The 16,605-nt window shown below is 38.8% G+C and overlaps 2 protein-coding genes across 3 annotated transcripts in view; one reads left to right on the top strand and one right to left on the bottom strand.

Moving 5' to 3' along the window:
* LOC137996325 (forkhead box protein C2-B-like) overlaps positions 1 to 3,304 on the top strand; it is a 34,587-nt gene extending 31,283 nt beyond the window's left edge. For both annotated transcript variants that reach the window (XM_068841736.1, XM_068841728.1), the window contains one exon: positions 3,028 to 3,304. The gene's annotated coding sequence lies outside the window, so the exon portion shown is untranslated. The remainder of the gene's footprint in view (positions 1 to 3,027) is intronic.
* Positions 3,305 to 11,561: 8,257 nt separating this feature from the next.
* The window catches only part of LOC137996316 (forkhead box protein Q1-like), a 5,529-nt gene continuing 485 nt past the window's right edge, over positions 11,562 to 16,605 (bottom strand). The window contains exons 1-2 of the mRNA XM_068841719.1: positions 15,999 to 16,605; positions 11,562 to 13,012 (exon numbers count right to left, since the gene is read on the bottom strand). The exon at positions 15,999 to 16,605 is cut by the window's right edge and continues 485 nt beyond it. Of these exons, the coding sequence (XP_068697820.1) occupies positions 12,795 to 13,012; positions 15,999 to 16,605 (825 nt within the window). The 3' untranslated portion in view covers positions 11,562 to 12,794. The remainder of the gene's footprint in view (positions 13,013 to 15,998) is intronic.

Genomic DNA, 16,605 nt, shown 5'->3' with positions numbered 1-16,605 from the left:
CTTGGATAATACAAACTGTGGTTAAAAGAAAAATTACAAAAATAATTAGGATAGTACGCGCACTCTCATTGGTCAATAGCTGTGTTTAGATGAGAGTATGGAACATCACACGAATTATGATTGATTATGTATTGTCAGACTCGCGTTTTGATTGGCTGGTAGGAAATATAAGCGTGTATCAAGAAAATCTGTTTCAATCAAGAAGTAAAAAATCTGCATTTTCCTTCATTTATCGAATTATTTTTGAGGAATATTTTATGAAAGCAATACAGGGCTTTTTTCCGTGTTTCCATAGCCTCATCTCTCGACAGTTACGCAAACACTCGACTGCGTCTCGGGTTTGCCTAACTGTCTCGAATTCTCTCAACTCCCCCTCGTGTTTATTAGATGATGCTATGGGAACACGGAAAACGTTCTCTATTGCTTAAATAGTCAACCCTTTGATTCCCGGGAGTGATCTTCACAATTTTAATAAAATGTCAGTCAGACAGCTTAAGAGACTGATCTTGATATGACACCAAATTCTCATGACCGCCAAACAAAGAACTCTATGGTACTAGTTGGGAGAATGAACGGTTTCGGTCGTGAGAATGAAGGGGTTAAAAGAAAAATAAGTATTGTTTTAGGAATGAAAACAGCGCGCTCCAGGTTGATGGCAATCTGTTGTTAAAATAGACGAATGAAGGAGTTACTAGTATCTGAAGAAACTGTGGTGGGGAGTGAAACACGAAAATTTGGTTTTATCGTTCGAGTTGGTTAAGGCCCGATTTAGACGCCTTACGTTTCATGAGCCGAACTTAATTAGAGTTTCGACCGACACAAAATAAGAAAAGTACGCCTGTTGATTCCGACGTCGAACTTAATCAAACCAATTCATTTTGTTAGCGGTTTTTAAAAGGAAGGCAAAAACCATGGTTTATGAAAACTTCAACGCCTGAATCAAAACCGATCCCGGTGTGGCCGTGCTAATGCCGAAATTCCTGGCTAGGCCAGGCGAAGAGAACAGCTGAGCCGTTCCAAATGAAAATAACAGTTCTTATTTTATTCAGACGGCGAACTTTTCATGTACTTAATTCAATGTATTAAGTTCGGCTCCGGAAAAGTACAGCGTCTGAATCGGGCCTTCCAAAGTAAATTAATCACCTAAGGAACGTCAGCTTAAGTGATTAATTTACCTTAGCCAACTCGTATGATAAAACCACATTTTCGTGTTAGTTAAATACTATTGGTATGTACTCGTATTAAGCGGAGAGTTGTTAAGAGATTCAACAGATTCATATAGAAGCTTTAGGATCAGAGATTTACAGTTTCGTGGTAAAGTAACTTTTCGTGAAACTGAAGAAGTGCAGGATATCCGATGTTTAAGTGGACGTCCAGAGTGCTAGAAATGCCCAGTTGTAGATCATGGGAAGTGATTGACTTCTTGAGTTACCTCAATAAGCAGTGTATTCAGTGTACACTGTGGGATATTTAAGTTCTCATTGAAAAAGTGCTTTGCTTCGATAATGGCAAAAGAGAAATACACGACTAATCATTGTCGATTGAGGAACTGATAAAGACGTGAATTGTATACTAAGTATACCGTCGATCTGTCATATTATTCCGAGGCTGCTGAATGTCGATAAAGATTCGAATCGCTAGACTCTATTAAAAAGAACCCGAAAGCACATGAATCTGCGATATTTACTGAAAACCGATGTGTTCACTCTACGCTCAAAAGACACAAGTACGTGACGAATTTAAGTATACTGAATGAAAAACAAAGACAATGGTGCGAAGAAGGATAAGAATGGAAATAATAATGGAAAGATTTTACTTTTACGATTACTGTTATCTTTTCCACCAAACTGAGTAGCTCTCTCGCCATGTTCATCCAAAAAGGCCTATAAGTTTTTTCCGCATAATTGCTGGAATAAACTCAACCAAGTGAGACTCCTGTGCGCCTTATATTGCCAGTCGGTGTTTTCAGTAGCAGGCATTGTCCTGGTGAATGCTCTGATGATGAGGAAGGTTGAGTACACTCTATTTTTCCATAGAACTTCTAGTTTTTGGTCTGACACTGAACTTTCTTATTTTTTTGTGATTTGAGCCTGAAAACGTCCTTAGAGTTCTTAAAGTTGTGTGGTATATTAAGTTCCACTTAACGCATGTTGTCGAACGACCGTAAGTATTTGAGTTATTCCTTTACCTTTATTTACACTACTCACAAAAATGAGCTAGCCTGCCCGCATTCGGTAAATGTTTTTGTCGCCACGAAACTCGTATCAGACGCTATTTATTGGAGCGCGTGGAATAGGTCTGGGTCGGGTGACAAAACGATGGGGTGGGGTGGGGGGAAGGAAAAGAGCTCCCCCGTCGTTTTGTCACCCGACCCAGACCTATCCCGGCTCAGGTTTCAATATGGCGTCAAGTAAGTGCGTTTGTTTCGTGGCGACAACAACAACTACAAATGAGCAAAATAAGCTCATTCTTAAGTGACTCTCAGCCTGGGTATGTCCTTATTATGTTCTTAAAATTCTTGGCCTGAACGTTCTTACAAACAGAGAGAGTGTAAGTTTGTAAAGATTCCTTTCATCCTTTGTCATGGTTAATTGTTTAAGTTGCCAATGGCCGGAACTCTAAGATCTGGATCATCTGTCAAGTCGGAATCTGCCAACAATGTAAATGCAAATTGCATCCCCAAGAACTTTGTGTTGTGGTCATTTCTAATCGAGTGTTCTCGGGTGGCGACATTTTTGTCCTCTTCCTTGAAAAACACCCAAAAAGCTCATAAAAATGTAAGTCAGTTCCACTGGAACATTTGAGACAAGAAGAAGCTCAACGAAAAAAATTTGTAAAATCAATTACCTCTCTCGGTTATATACACAGGTCTATGTCACATGCTGTAAAACTTTCTTTCATATCTTGGATTTTTCAAATACTTGAGGCACAGCTCTTCAACCACTTCTCACGGAGTAACATCCTCCACCTACCAGCATGTTCTTCTTGTTTTTAACACCTTACTCTGCATTTCTGACGTTTCTGTAGGATTCCGGAGCCAAGAAAAACTGAGGAATCAAAGGGAACGAGTTACTTATGGATGCCTTGGGCGAGCGCAAATCGTCTCAATTCTCGCGTGGCCAGAAAGCGGAAAAATCCCACCAACTCATCTTTCGCACTGGGACGCTTCCTGCGAAGCCTTTTTCATACGAACAGAGCAACCCTTGTAACAAAAGTTGTACACTGCCATCAATCGGTTTCGTTTACGTCATGTCTACCTTTATGCTAAACCACGTGAAAAAAATTAAAAGTTAGCATTAAACCTTTCAAGGTACCGTCGTTTTCATCTAAGCGTTGACACACGACGGGAAAACATGTTCTTTGAAGTTTGAGTTTGGTAGCCGTTAACATAAGCAAACTTTTGCGTGCGATGGTTTGACTGAACGTATTTGAAGCATACTTTATCAGATTAGGGTCAGTCTTTGATATCCAGTCTTGCTGCTATTCTAGGAAAACTTGCATGGACATTCCTCAAACTTCGAATAATTGCAGACAAAACTTGTCATGTTTGCAACCAGTTAGAGCATGTTTTCCCCGTGACGTGTCCACGCTTAGGTAGCCTGAGGGGTATTAACATTCTGCAATGACTTAGCTATGTGTTCAAGGAAGTGGTTTTCTCTGTGATTTAGAAAAGACCCGACTAAAGTAGGATGAAGTTGCCTTTTGTTTTTTCTATTGTTTTTGTGCAATAATTTCCCTCAACAAATCAGATTAAGTTTTTCTTTTGAAATTTACCTACTTCATTGAGGTAACTCGCTTCCTTCCTTATTCAACTTTCAATCGTTGGTCGTAAAGTGCTCTTTTAAACACTCAAATGTTACACCGGGGAGAAGATTGTCAAAGTATTTCACAAAAATCCTTGCACGGTAACGGTGACAGTTTATGTCAGTTAAAAGTAGGTTTGTCCACAAATCCCAGTTTTTTTTTTAATCCAGACACCGTTTACTTCCGAAAGAAGTATTTCCTAGTCAGTTGAAACCCGTTATAAACAACATTGTACTGATGTAGTTGATCATTTTCTCAGTGTTGCCGCAGAGGTCTTACTTTCATTCGGCCTATTTTTCATGGGCATGATATGTTTCGAAGTTTCTCTTTCTTGGAAAGAAGAGTTAATCACCCTAAAAAACTTAAACGTCAAAGATCTCTGGATAGAAAGCCCAACCTCTCTTGGAAAGTTTAATTATTTGTTTATCATTTCCTTCCTTTAGCTGTGACGTAAAACTAACTAAACCAACTAAACCAGCTTTTTCAAGACTCACGTTGTCATGGTTTAGCTGCAAGAAATGTCACTGAAACACTAATTTGTGGCGCGTACGTAGAATATACGTTTCCGTAAATCTGCAATTTTTATTTTATTTTAATACGTCCTCTCAGGGAATACAGCAAAGCTCAAACCTGACACAGTAATCAAACTTTGTAAGACTACCAAAGATGATAAGGGGTTCTTTTTAGCGAAGAAATTGATTTTCCCGCCGGCGTCTCTATTTTCAAGCTGTATGCGTGAATCTATTGCTGGTTCTGGGAAATGAATTTTAAAGATTGCTTAGAGTATGAGCTCTGTAAGGCGGTTTGCTAATCAGTATTAAATCGTAGAGATTTAGCGCTCCTGTCACTTCGATGCAAGGGATAAAATGATCAAGAGTTAAGGAAGGAAGGAAATTAATGAGCAGATAATTGCATCAGTGATCATGGGTGTCCATTTCTCGGCACCGGAAAAACAATAGTTCGCAGCTTTTTAAGTGCCGAAAAGGTGTTTGCATTGCCAGGTTAAATTACAGCCAACACAGACAATAACCTTTTTACGACAAATTGTTTGAGACTTGGGTCTCTTTTTGTGATTAGCAAACACCCGTCACAGTACATTTTGTGAGACGGCAAGACTGGCAACTGTTCAGTGCAATTTGACGCAGTGAATGAGTTCTAAACAAGCTAAACCTTGATTCGTCGTGTCCGTAAACGAAATACAAGGAGAGCGATTAGCAGTTTAAGCTCTAAAGTGAAATATACCCCTAAAATTTAGCAAGGCCGAAATGGCGGTCACGCACGGCGGCTTGGAAGAATAGAGTTTTGTATTGAAGGCAAGGCCGTTTCTTTATTTTTTCAACGTTAGCTGTTTCGATGAAATTATATAAAGGCAATCTTCAAGTCTTAAAGACGTCTGTTTGGAAATCTTGGCAGAAAGGCCTTTTCATTCAAAGCAGCGTGGTAACCTTTGTATCGTGTCTCAAAACAAAGTTCATCAGCCAATGAGCCTGTTCTCACTGACTCCAAACGCACAATTTAGGCGTTTATTTACTTACGCCGTGGTAGTTTCTCAGACTATTATGAAAATTCAGTAATTATTAAATACTAATACTATTTTAAGAGATCTAGTGTCCTTATTGTATTTATCATCTGCCTTGGGCAAAATCACCAAACAAATAAATAAGTAGGTTGTATTTCATTGGGATAAAGAGTTCAACCTATTGATCACAACAACTGACGACAATTTACAGGTTTTTCCATAATTTTAGATGGTGACTATGAAGTAAATATTCTCGAGTTGTACAAAACCGGAAGGCTTATTATCACTGAATCAGTTGAATATTTGGAATTAAAAAGGACCACAATTTTTGATCGAGAGGAAATGGGTCAAATAGTCGGTTTATGTTGTCTTTGATCTATTCTGAAATGGTTGCAATCTTAAAATTCTTTTCTTTTAATCATTTTCTCCCTTGTTGTCTCGGTCTTAATCACAAATTTAAAAAAAACACTTAATTTCAGTTGATCAAACCAAAATTAAGAGAGTATTTTTGGAACACGATGTGGTAGATATCCGTTATATGTGTATACTAGACTGGCCCGAGGCATCTGACCCTTTGTTGAGACCGCGTTGTTCTTGGGTATATCGTAATAACATATATAGGAAAGTGATCACCCGCAATATCACGGTTTATGTGTAAAACTGCTCCAATCAAATGTGCAATGGCCATTTTTGTATTCGTGAATTGTGAATCGATATATTTCCGTAAAGTAAGATGAGATAGCCTTCTTTGCCACTCCCAGTATCCTCAGTCGGTACCAGTAAATTTTCGTCTGCATCTGCCTCACCTCTGAAAGACGGTAAGGAAAAAAAAAGAGCGGGTTATTTTGGTACACTCTTTGGTATGTGAAAGGATAAAGGATCTAGTCTTTCGGACAGAGCCTTCTACAAGGGTCTGGCTAATGTGCAAGCCAGCGAGTTACACCCTGAATGGTGAAAGTGCGAGGTGAACTAGTGAAGGTTTGATGTAACCCGATGTCTTTCAAACAGCAAAATAAGCAAAAAAAAAAGAACACGTTTGATACATAGAAAAAATATGTCATGTTACTTATGTATGCTACCTCTCTAATATCATTTTAAGGACGGTTCCTACTAATTCAAAGGTATTTTCGCCCCGATTTATGATTGAGTAGGAAATGTAGATCTTCACAAGTGTTGTTGAAATCCAAAAAGAAAATTGGGGGTAACCACGCATTTTTCAAAGATAATTTGTGAACAATATTTGTAAAAAGCTCTAAAATACAAAGCAATGTATGACGTTTTTTCTCAAATTGAAGCTTAATTACCCCCAACTTTCGTTTTGGATACAAAGAGTACTTACGAATATCTACTTTCTCTGCATAGTCTTAAACCGCGCAAAAATATCCCAGCATTAAGCCTGGTTTACACTGCAACATAAGCATAAGCATAACGAAGTTCACACTTGTTGCATAAGCATAAGAGAAGTGACATACGCAAGCGCAGTTAGTCACAGGAAAAAAACTCGCAGGAGAATGAAACGAACCACGTTCCAAAATGGCGGACGGTCTTATGCTTATGCATATGTTGCACCGGTTTACACAGTCACTGTTATTAACGTGACATAAGCACACTGAAGCATATGCATAAGAAAACGGGAAACGATTCCTTTTTCTTATGCTTATGCTTATGTAACTCCCGGCTTACGCAGCTTATGCTTATGTTTATGTTTATGTTTATGTTTATGTTTATGCTTATGCTTATGCTTATGCTTATGCTTATGCTTATGCTTTTGTCATATTGTAAACCAGTGTAAACCAGGCTTTAATAAGCATCACCGATAGGAAACCCGAGTATCAGGAGATGCACAGAATGTATGCGCAATAACAATAGAAACCGTACTTAATAGATAGAGATTGAGATATTCAAGACGCGTGTTTATTAGTGTTTACTTATAGGAAGAAAACCACTGCGACTTATTGACACAATGGGATTCAGTACCTTTCCTAAACTATCTTCAGATAACGCGGATTGTTGGAGGCAGTTTGAGACGTGATTATTTGACATGACTCACCTTGCATTCTTTTGGATCTTTTCTTAATTTGATTGCAAAGAAATCTCGATTTTTCAACGACCCTCGATTTTGTGAAACGTCCTATACTTGTTGTTGGTGAGGACAAGCTTACCCTGACTCCAAAACAACGCCTTCCTTGGGGGAGGGGTACAATGTTTTGCGTTTTGAGACCACACCCTTCTATAAGTCGACCTTAGGACCTATCAGTTCCGGTCGTGTGCTGTGACATCCTTGCACTTTTAACTGTGTGACTCATCTTGACTCGTATAGTTCGCACTGTGATTTACATGGCTCGCTTGTTCGTGCTTTGGTAAAACTCCTTCAACTACGTCCAACACGGTATGAGGCCCTTCTTGTACTATGATTAAAATAACTCACGTGAAGCAAACAAATGTTTACTTCACCCTTTTCTAAAAGAACGCGGAAAGGAAAGGTCTTAAGTAATTTTTAGTAGACTTGATACGGGCTCCGAAGTGATGTATTAGGTGACATATTAGTCCAGAGCTTTTCCAGAGTGTAAATGACACAAAATCGACAAAATCATAATCTACCCAGTCCAGGAGCCCATGACCCAGTCCCACTGTCTTGATGGTAAGCAACTACATCCTTATTTTGCGGTTGTCAGATAATTTAGACTGAGATCTTTTAACTGAGATCTTTTAGTATTTTACATTGAGATGACAAAAAGAATGAAGAACTTTTGCCAGCTGTTTTCTTATGTTTGGTTCCCAGCTCTTCCACCGTAGGTAGGGCCTGGTGAGATGTATTGAATTTCTAATTTGCCTCTCCTCCCAATTATAGTCCAAGGCTCATGACAGCCCTTTCGGGTTAAAACCCATCCACCGGTGAACAGAAATACATGTAAAAGCGACGAAACAGAGAAATGATCCTCACACTTATCTGGACAATTTAAGCATTTGTCTCGTATCGTTAGACACAAGATATTATGTACTTATTGACTGAATGGGAGGACCGGACGGGAAAATTTGAAAAATTTGGCCCGAGGTCATGCGCTCGATCTGTGCGCCATGACCGAGGGTCAAAGATTTTCCGGTCCGGCCCGACCCTGAAACTCAGTCATTAAGCATTGTATTATATGGGCTCTTTACACTCTTCGTGAGCTTCACGTTTACGTGAAACGGCAAACGTCGGCTTCCCGTTTCACGTTTCACGTTTCACGTAAAATAGAGGGAAGGTTGTGACTTAAGGTGATTCCTCAGAAATTAAAGTTCCCGATGAATTTTTTTAAAACTTTCCCTGAATGTTCTGTACCAAGCACTGTTTCGAAAAAAACAATAAAAATGATAGGTCACCATTCTCGCTTAAGAGATATGATGGGCCAATCTTACCCAATTTATGCTTGTATTCGTGCTATTTAGGCGCATTATTCATCGGTCCACGTTACATTTTGCGGTAGCTCGATAGGTAGTTTATAAAAGTAATACTCGGAAAAAAACTTAACAGGTAGAAAATGTCGAGCATATAGAACAATATTATATAAAATTTGTGGAAACATAACACTATTTGAAACGACGTGGACGTAAAGCGTTCGTAGAGTCGTTATTTTTGCGGTCATAATTTGCATCACAGAGTAACGGGTTCCAACATGCTTTCGCCTAGATCTTTTTTTGCTTCCGATAATTTTTTTTAGTTTTCTTTTAAATTAAGGGGCACAATATGCACACTATTATTATGCAATAAAAAATACAGGTCACCATGCTCGTTTAAAAGAAAATGAGCATTTATTTCGCTATCGAGCTTAGCTTGAGGGAAATTTCTTTCGCTGTGTACGTGCACGCGCTAATTTGCGCGCGCTAATGACGCAAAAATCGTGCGCAGTAGGGATGCGCAATGCAATACTGAGGAATCACCTTAAGCATCGCATGACCCACGGCAAGTAGACTATTTAGTTGCTAAAGAGCAAAAACAAAACTCGGAGTCTTTTAAACATTGTTTGTAGAAAAAGACGCCATATAAAATGAAGATCTTTACCCGTCAAATTTTGAGAGTTTCGAAGAAGCTGTTTTGTCGGTCAACAGAGAAAACTCAAGGAGTCAGTTATGAACTATCTATATCCATGAAACTTAATTCGGAAAATGATTTTGGGGTACTTTTTTTCCGCAAACAACTTCCACGTAGTAACGGCAAGCGGCAGCCGGTAAACGTAGAAAATGGCGGGAAAATCATGCATGGTCACGTGGTCACTTTTGCTGAAACGAGATGCAAAATCTCTCAAATGCCTGCGGCTTTCATACAACGATTTTCCCAATAGTTTTTTTATGAAGGCGCATGCGGGGCCGTACGGGCCATATTCTTTCAGAAATAAAATCCGGTGATAGATAAGGGTCATATGCACACTTAGATTTGTAGTACTGTTCCTGCCCTTCGTTTTTCAGTGACGCAGTTGTGTTGGTTTTTTCGGGGTTTTGTAGTTGCTTAATTCTGTTCCAAATACTGAACGAAATCCTTTCAGAAGCAAATATAAAGCAGTTCATTCTAAGAAATCTATTGAGGCCGCCCCCTCCAATCGGCTATGCTTCTCATTCAGCACTCATTCCACTCAAACCCCCTCTAGGATTTGTAAAAGCCCAGGAAACAGCGAAATGTTTTGTTTGGAGCTTTATTTTGTCAGAATCCTACTTTCTATACTTTTAAGAGTAAATGGTCTTCAGGAGATTTCCGTTAATTTGCTGTACCAGTGATTTCGTGGTACAAAAGCTTTACGGCATGGAGCCTCCACTGTAACCAGGACGTTGTGGATTTTCGAAAGAAAACTGCTTTTACTTCATTGCTTATAGTTACAGGCACTGAATGCTCAACCCGTTACATGATTTACTGACGCAGGTAAATATTTACCTGTTGTCTTAAAACCCAATTATTATTCCTCCGGAATTCTTTGAAAGCATCAATTGTCGTCTTATCTATGTGTTTATTGCTTTCATAGCCTGAGGACGACTGCATCAAACAACACCGGTGCTCCAAGCTTTTGACCTTTTGCTGTCAAAAAATTAATTTACGTGATAAAACGTTGATATCAGACAATTTTTATTCTGCGAGACCTAATGGAGCCTTCATAAAGATCCTTTAGAAGATGTTATCTTTGTGTTTAAAGCGTTTGTGCCATATGTTTAGGCAAAGGCTTTCTAAACACGTGTGGAAGGCATTTTTGGCTATAACGAAAAGAATCCAAACTCTAGTAAGCTTTGCAAAAAAATGCTTTCGGTGTGCGCCCTTTTTGGCCGATAGACCACCCACTACAATTTGCATGTTTTTTCCGCTTGTAAAATATGAAGGAAAGAGATAAAAGACAAGCAGGGAATAATCCTCGCTGACAAGAAAAAATGACATGTGAGCAGCATCTGCTCGCTTAGCGATATGGAAGTTGGACAGCCTTATCGTGGATCCATCTAACTCAAGAGTTTGGGAATGGATACTTTGTTTAGGGCATCTTTAAAGCAAGAGCAATGTAGAGTTCGACAAAAAAAAAACTTTACATGGAATTGTATGTGAATACTTATGGTCAGATGGTCCATTTTGCATTGCTATAGCACGAGATGCAATTAAGTTACTTCTATGCTTCCTTGGAAGAAAATGTTAAACGCTTAGTGATTGTCGATCGCACACCGGTGCAGTTCTCGGCCATCCCGGGATCAAAGGCCAGTTTAAAAAAATTCTTTGTACAAATTTCCTCCTTCAAACGAAAGAACAACCTATAACATCCAGAAGCCGTAGAATATTGTCCAATGATGGTAACACGTTAAGCAGTAAACGAACCTGTAGCGTGTAACGGCGTTTTTCCCATGCAGAAGTAACGTACAAAGTTGAACGATCGAAAGTTTTTTTCGCGGGCGTAAAGTTTTAACACGGAAGAGTAACACCCACACTGAAGAAATGCCTAAAGATTTCCAAAGTAATCTTTTTATAGACTTAAATTTCATCTCGTGTGAGTGATGATGCTTTACGTTTCCTCTTGCAACAGGCAAGACTCACACACAGCACAGTGCTTTGCATGAACTGCTGCATCCGCAACTTACTCATACAAGTGCTCACAACTTCATTTTTAAGTTTCTGCGCAATCAAAGATACCCTTTGAAATGAAATTAAAGAGCTCTAATCCTCTCAGGACACGGCAAATAGATGGATTTAGAAACTTCAGTATGACTCTTTAAGAACTCTGACCTAAAAGTGTATTATAAACGTATTAATTTATTTCATGATTTTGAAGCAAATAACTAAATACATCGATAAATTGTCGTTGTTTATTGCTTCTTAAAAGAAATGGATTGCCCACTGACGCCGAAATAACCACTACTTTTGACGTCAAATAATCACAGAATGACCGTCGTCGCTACTTACTAACCAGTGAGATAGAGTAGAAAATCAACTCCAATATCTCTTAAGTAAAAATGAGGTAAATTCTTTTGCCTCTGACTTGACTTAGTTAAAGACTTTGCGGAGTGGATTATTCGAAGTCCAAGGGAATCAATGCCATGTATGTGAATGGGAGGAGAGCTTTGAAGATAATGTTCAAAAACAAATTAATCGAAAAATAAGGCCTGGCAAAAATCTTCTCAAAAGTATGAAACTAGAAAGCCATCCTTCCAGAAATATTTTCTAACATAATTATTTCAGTACCTTTGTCAACTTTACAATTTTAACTGACGACTTGTTAAATCATTTTGAATTAGTCAATTTGACTGAAAAAGAATGACATGGTGTAGGGTTCACCAGACAAAGTTCTTATCTGCTCTCATGCCATGCATTTCTTGTCATTGAAACATCTTTTACACTCGTGTATTCTTTATATCACGCAACGAATTTATAGAATTTCAGCCACCAAACAAGATTCGACAATATATGCATAACATTTACTATACTTTTATAAAGTTTTATGTGAATTACTCTTGAGGGTAACAGCAAGAAAACCAGTGACAGTGTTCACCTGCCTCTAAGAATGTAATAATGAAATTTGGCCGCTCTTGCGAATACAGAACAATTTATACATACCATGAACTTCCAAATAAACTAAATCATACAACCAGTATAATATACTCGTGTACAAGTAAGGGACTCAATTTGATTCAAAATGTGAATAGAATATCTAGCACTGCAAGAAGACTGTTTCAAACAGCACTTTATCTCGTTCCAAATAACCGAAAAAATATGAACGTTCTGAAAAGGGTTTACCTTAACTGAAGTATTACACATGGAGGTCTCGTTGCTTTTTTGCAAAATTGGTACCTTAACTGGATTATTGACAGGTTGGTCCAAAATTTTGTTTTTTGAAAATGTTACGTAAAACTAGGAGGGAAGGAAACGGGCCCCTTAGCGAATTCTTGCATTCTTTAAAACTTCGAATTCTCTGATTGCAGTCGTTTTTCACGGCATGTAAGTCAGCTCCGCCATGATTCTTTTCAACCATTAGTAACAAGCATGAAAATGCGTGGAAGTAGCACACGGGTGACAGCAGTGGCAAGAAGCATTCCACATTGCACATCCAGCTGAGCCGGTGAAAATCGTCGGATTAGGCAAGGACTTTGCTGTCGTGCATAGCTGTTCTGGTTTCTGGAAATGAAAAGGGCGCTCTACTGGAGTCGGCTTGCAGTAGTGAACAACATTTCTTGGTCCTGGCAGGGATCCTAATCGCACAGCATAATAAGAACAGATTAGTGCTGTGTTCACCTCATTCACTTGGAGACTGGCCTAGAGACAAGGATTGAACCCCACCCCGGCACAACAGGATCAATTGATCACTCTCACGAGAGTCTATATGAACTAGTTAACCCACGGAAATTTTGTTTCTTAAAAAGAGGAGCTTGACAATAATGTTTCGATATTTTGCAAGGCATGACTACGGGCTTAGATTGAGGCCATTTTCACTAAAAGCAGAATTTGGTCAAGTGATCTAAACTACCTAAGAGAAAAAATATCGACTGTTTCTGCTCAATTAAGTCCCAAAATGTAACACAAATGGACAAAATCATTAGCGCTTAAGTACTCGTTTCCGAGTCTTTCTTTCTCTAAACAGCAACATCTCGTCCGCTTAAAACCTCTGGATTGGACAATTCGGAGTGTCATCAAACTTTCGTGTTGGTGTGAAGCCAACGTTACACAGTCTACAAAGTGCCTAAGAATGTCACTTTCCCAAATTTAATAGGATACAAATACAATTTAGTTGTATCTATGACACGTTTTGTGGGTATTAGTGAAAACTACAGTGATCCATCATATAATAAGTTTAACACCTTGATTTAAGTCGGCTAAATTACCGGATTTTCTAAGAGGGTTCGGGAACTGAAACTTCTTGAAAGCAATTTATCATGTTAATTTATTTTAGTCTTGAAGAGAAAAGATTTCAGACGGTTAAGAATTGCTGACAACTTTGAGTGAGGAGCATGCAAAAACGTTTGAGCTTTGTTGTTGTTGTTTTTTTTTAACACTCGATTGTTGTTTCGAGGATTTAGATCATCACAGCAGTGTATGTATGTGTCTTTGGCATTAATAGTTTTTTCAATCTTAAACACTTTTTAGACTTCTCTCGCCAAGCAAAATGAAACTGCCATATTGGAAAGATGGTTTCTTGGAAATTAAGGAAACTGACTGCCTGATTGCAGAATTCAAGGGAAGTAGTTGCTTGTTATCGGAGTTATGCACTGACGCATTTAGGTGTGCCACATGCTGAGGCTGGTTAGAAAGGAAACTTCAAGGGGCGATGATTTGTGTGATTTAAGCAGTTCAGCCAAATCTCAGGCTGAAAAAAAGCCGCGTGCCAAGTCTTTTTTTTTTTCAGCCAGTTCTTTAGGCTTTTTATTGTTGAAATCAGTTTCAAGGAGGCAAGAACAAACGAAAAAGAGCTCAAATTTCTTAGTAACTGACTTCGAGAAAATTCTGGAGGTGGAGAACTGTAAATATGACTTCGTTTAAGTAACCTTCCCCGTAAAGTTAGTATTACCTTGGGCTGAAATGGCGTTTAGTTGATTCAAATTGGCAAAGGGCTTTCAGGAAAGAAACATTGATTCAAAAACTACACTAGACTAGAGGCTCCTAGGGCGGAGACCTCTTGGAGAACCGACTCAGGGGTGCGAAAGTTCAAGAAAAAAATTCAAGAGAATCATAATGGTCAATCATCTTGGTTTTTCCCTAAATAAATGATTTCTCACAGGAAGTCTACCTTTTTCGCGTAATTTATCTTTTCGTCTTCGTGTGACTACATCACACGAAACAAGGTTGCAATCATGATAATGTTTACGTAATGTGAATTTCGTTTCCCTCCGCACAGTCAATTTAGATTTAGGACGTACTCTGTTGACATGTTGATTAAAAACGTCGGTGGGTTGTATTTAAGCCGGACGCCCGTGATCCACGAATTTGTAGTGTTGACGTCCCGGCTGAGAATGTTCAGTCATCAACTGAAGGGTATTCAGTTTATTTTAACATAAAATGTTTGGCTTCCAATGAATAAACAGTTTATACGCCGCAACCCATTCCTGTTTGCGCCGCACCCTTCACCAAAATCAAAACCCCGTAAAGATATCGCTTTAGAACAACATACCATGGTTTGTTATTTTTCATCGAGTATTAACGCACCAAGATTAAATTTGAAGGGCTTTCTTCATTAAACGATGCTGTTTTAACTTAAGGCTTTTTGGTCCAGCATCCAATAGATTATGAAGAGAAAACTGAAGGAAAACTAACCCGTCGGAAGTGTCCATCGAAATCCGGCTGCATTTCTTCCTTAATTCGGTAAAGTCGGCAATTGTTTTGTTAAAATGTGAAAGGCCCATGCCCAAGTTAATCTTAGAAGGACGTTGATGCCAAAATTTCATCATTCGTTTTCAACAAATTGTATAGAGGATTCATAGCTTTCCGTTTTCAGATCCAAAAGTTCGGTCGATCAATCGAGAGCTGTGTTCAGTGTGGTTTGATAGATTTCAGTAGGGCGTGTACGGCTCGTTTGTGGATTGGAAAATCAGAACTCTGCATTGATGACATTGAGCGTTTAGCACCTCAGTTGTTTATTGAACAAGGTAACCTGAATGTCGTGGGGATTGAAAGTCAAGTGAGAAAGATCGATTACATTGTTTGTTTGAAGCAAGCAAGAAAGGAGCATGTTTTGTATTGCTGACTCAATCTTAAGTTTACAACAGGAAAGATACTTTTAAACAAGGTCAAGTGTGTTCAAACTCAGTGTATCTTTTAGGAAATATTAACGCTGGTTAACGTTTCTGTAAGCAAGTTATCTCCTTCCTGAAGGTACGTTTTACGTTTACGGCGTCAAGACTTTTGCAAAATTATAAAGACGATTTTTTAAAACATAAAACCAATTATTCCAAATTTTATTGCTTTGTATGAGTTAACCAAGAATCTGGATCGTTTATTTCGAACTTTCAATGTGTTTAATTATTTCAGATGTTTACCCAAACAATTTTTGTGTAATTTGTGTAATATGTCTTCCGATGAGGCACTTGTCCACTTGCTCTTTCAATTAGTGTGATCCTTTTTGGCCATGTATTGGCCATCTACTTGTTAAAGATACCACAAGTATCTTTAAATCTCATGGAAATCTAGCTATTTATTCACGGAAAAATGGTAAAAAGAATGAAATAACCGGAAATTCAAACTTACCAATGTCTGTGTTGCGCACACTTCTAACAGGAAATGACTCACTCCCTCTCCTCACGCACTCCTCCTTAGCTCTCGTCTTTTCGTCCGCTAAAATACTTTCAATCGAGAACGATCCTTGGAAAGGCTTGGGTTTTGTTGACGATCGTACGACGTGGACTGCGTTAGAGTGCGATCTGACCGTTTCATAAGAGGGAGGAAGCATTAAAATGTTTCTTCGTGCTTCGTGCATGCCGATATCTCTCATGGTCATGTTACAAGGAACAATCTGCTCAGCGATGTAGCCATGGCTCATCACCTCTCTCTCGTCTTTCCGTTTGGGTTTTCTTCTACGTCTTCTTCTGAAAGTGCCATCAGCCAACAGGTAGTCATGTAGGGAGCTAACAGTCCAAAAGTTGTCTTTACCCCACGGTCTAGCAGGGTCGCGAAGAATCTTCACGAAGCACTTGTTGAATGACAGATTGTGTCTCACTGAGTTTTTCCATCCTTGGTAAGGGCCTCTGAAAAATGTGTAGTGCTGAACCAAATACTCGTTGATTTCTGTCAATGTCATCTTTTTACCTGGGGAATTTAGAATAGCGGTTGCAATCAAAGCGATGTAAGAATGAGG

The sequence above is a fragment of the Montipora foliosa genome, chromosome 1 (assembly GCF_036669935.1).
Source record: "Montipora foliosa isolate CH-2021 chromosome 1, ASM3666993v2, whole genome shotgun sequence".
NCBI lineage: Eukaryota > Metazoa > Cnidaria > Anthozoa > Scleractinia > Acroporidae > Montipora > Montipora foliosa.
Note: the sequence above shows the minus strand (reverse complement) of the source record. Positions and strands in the feature narration are given on the sequence as shown.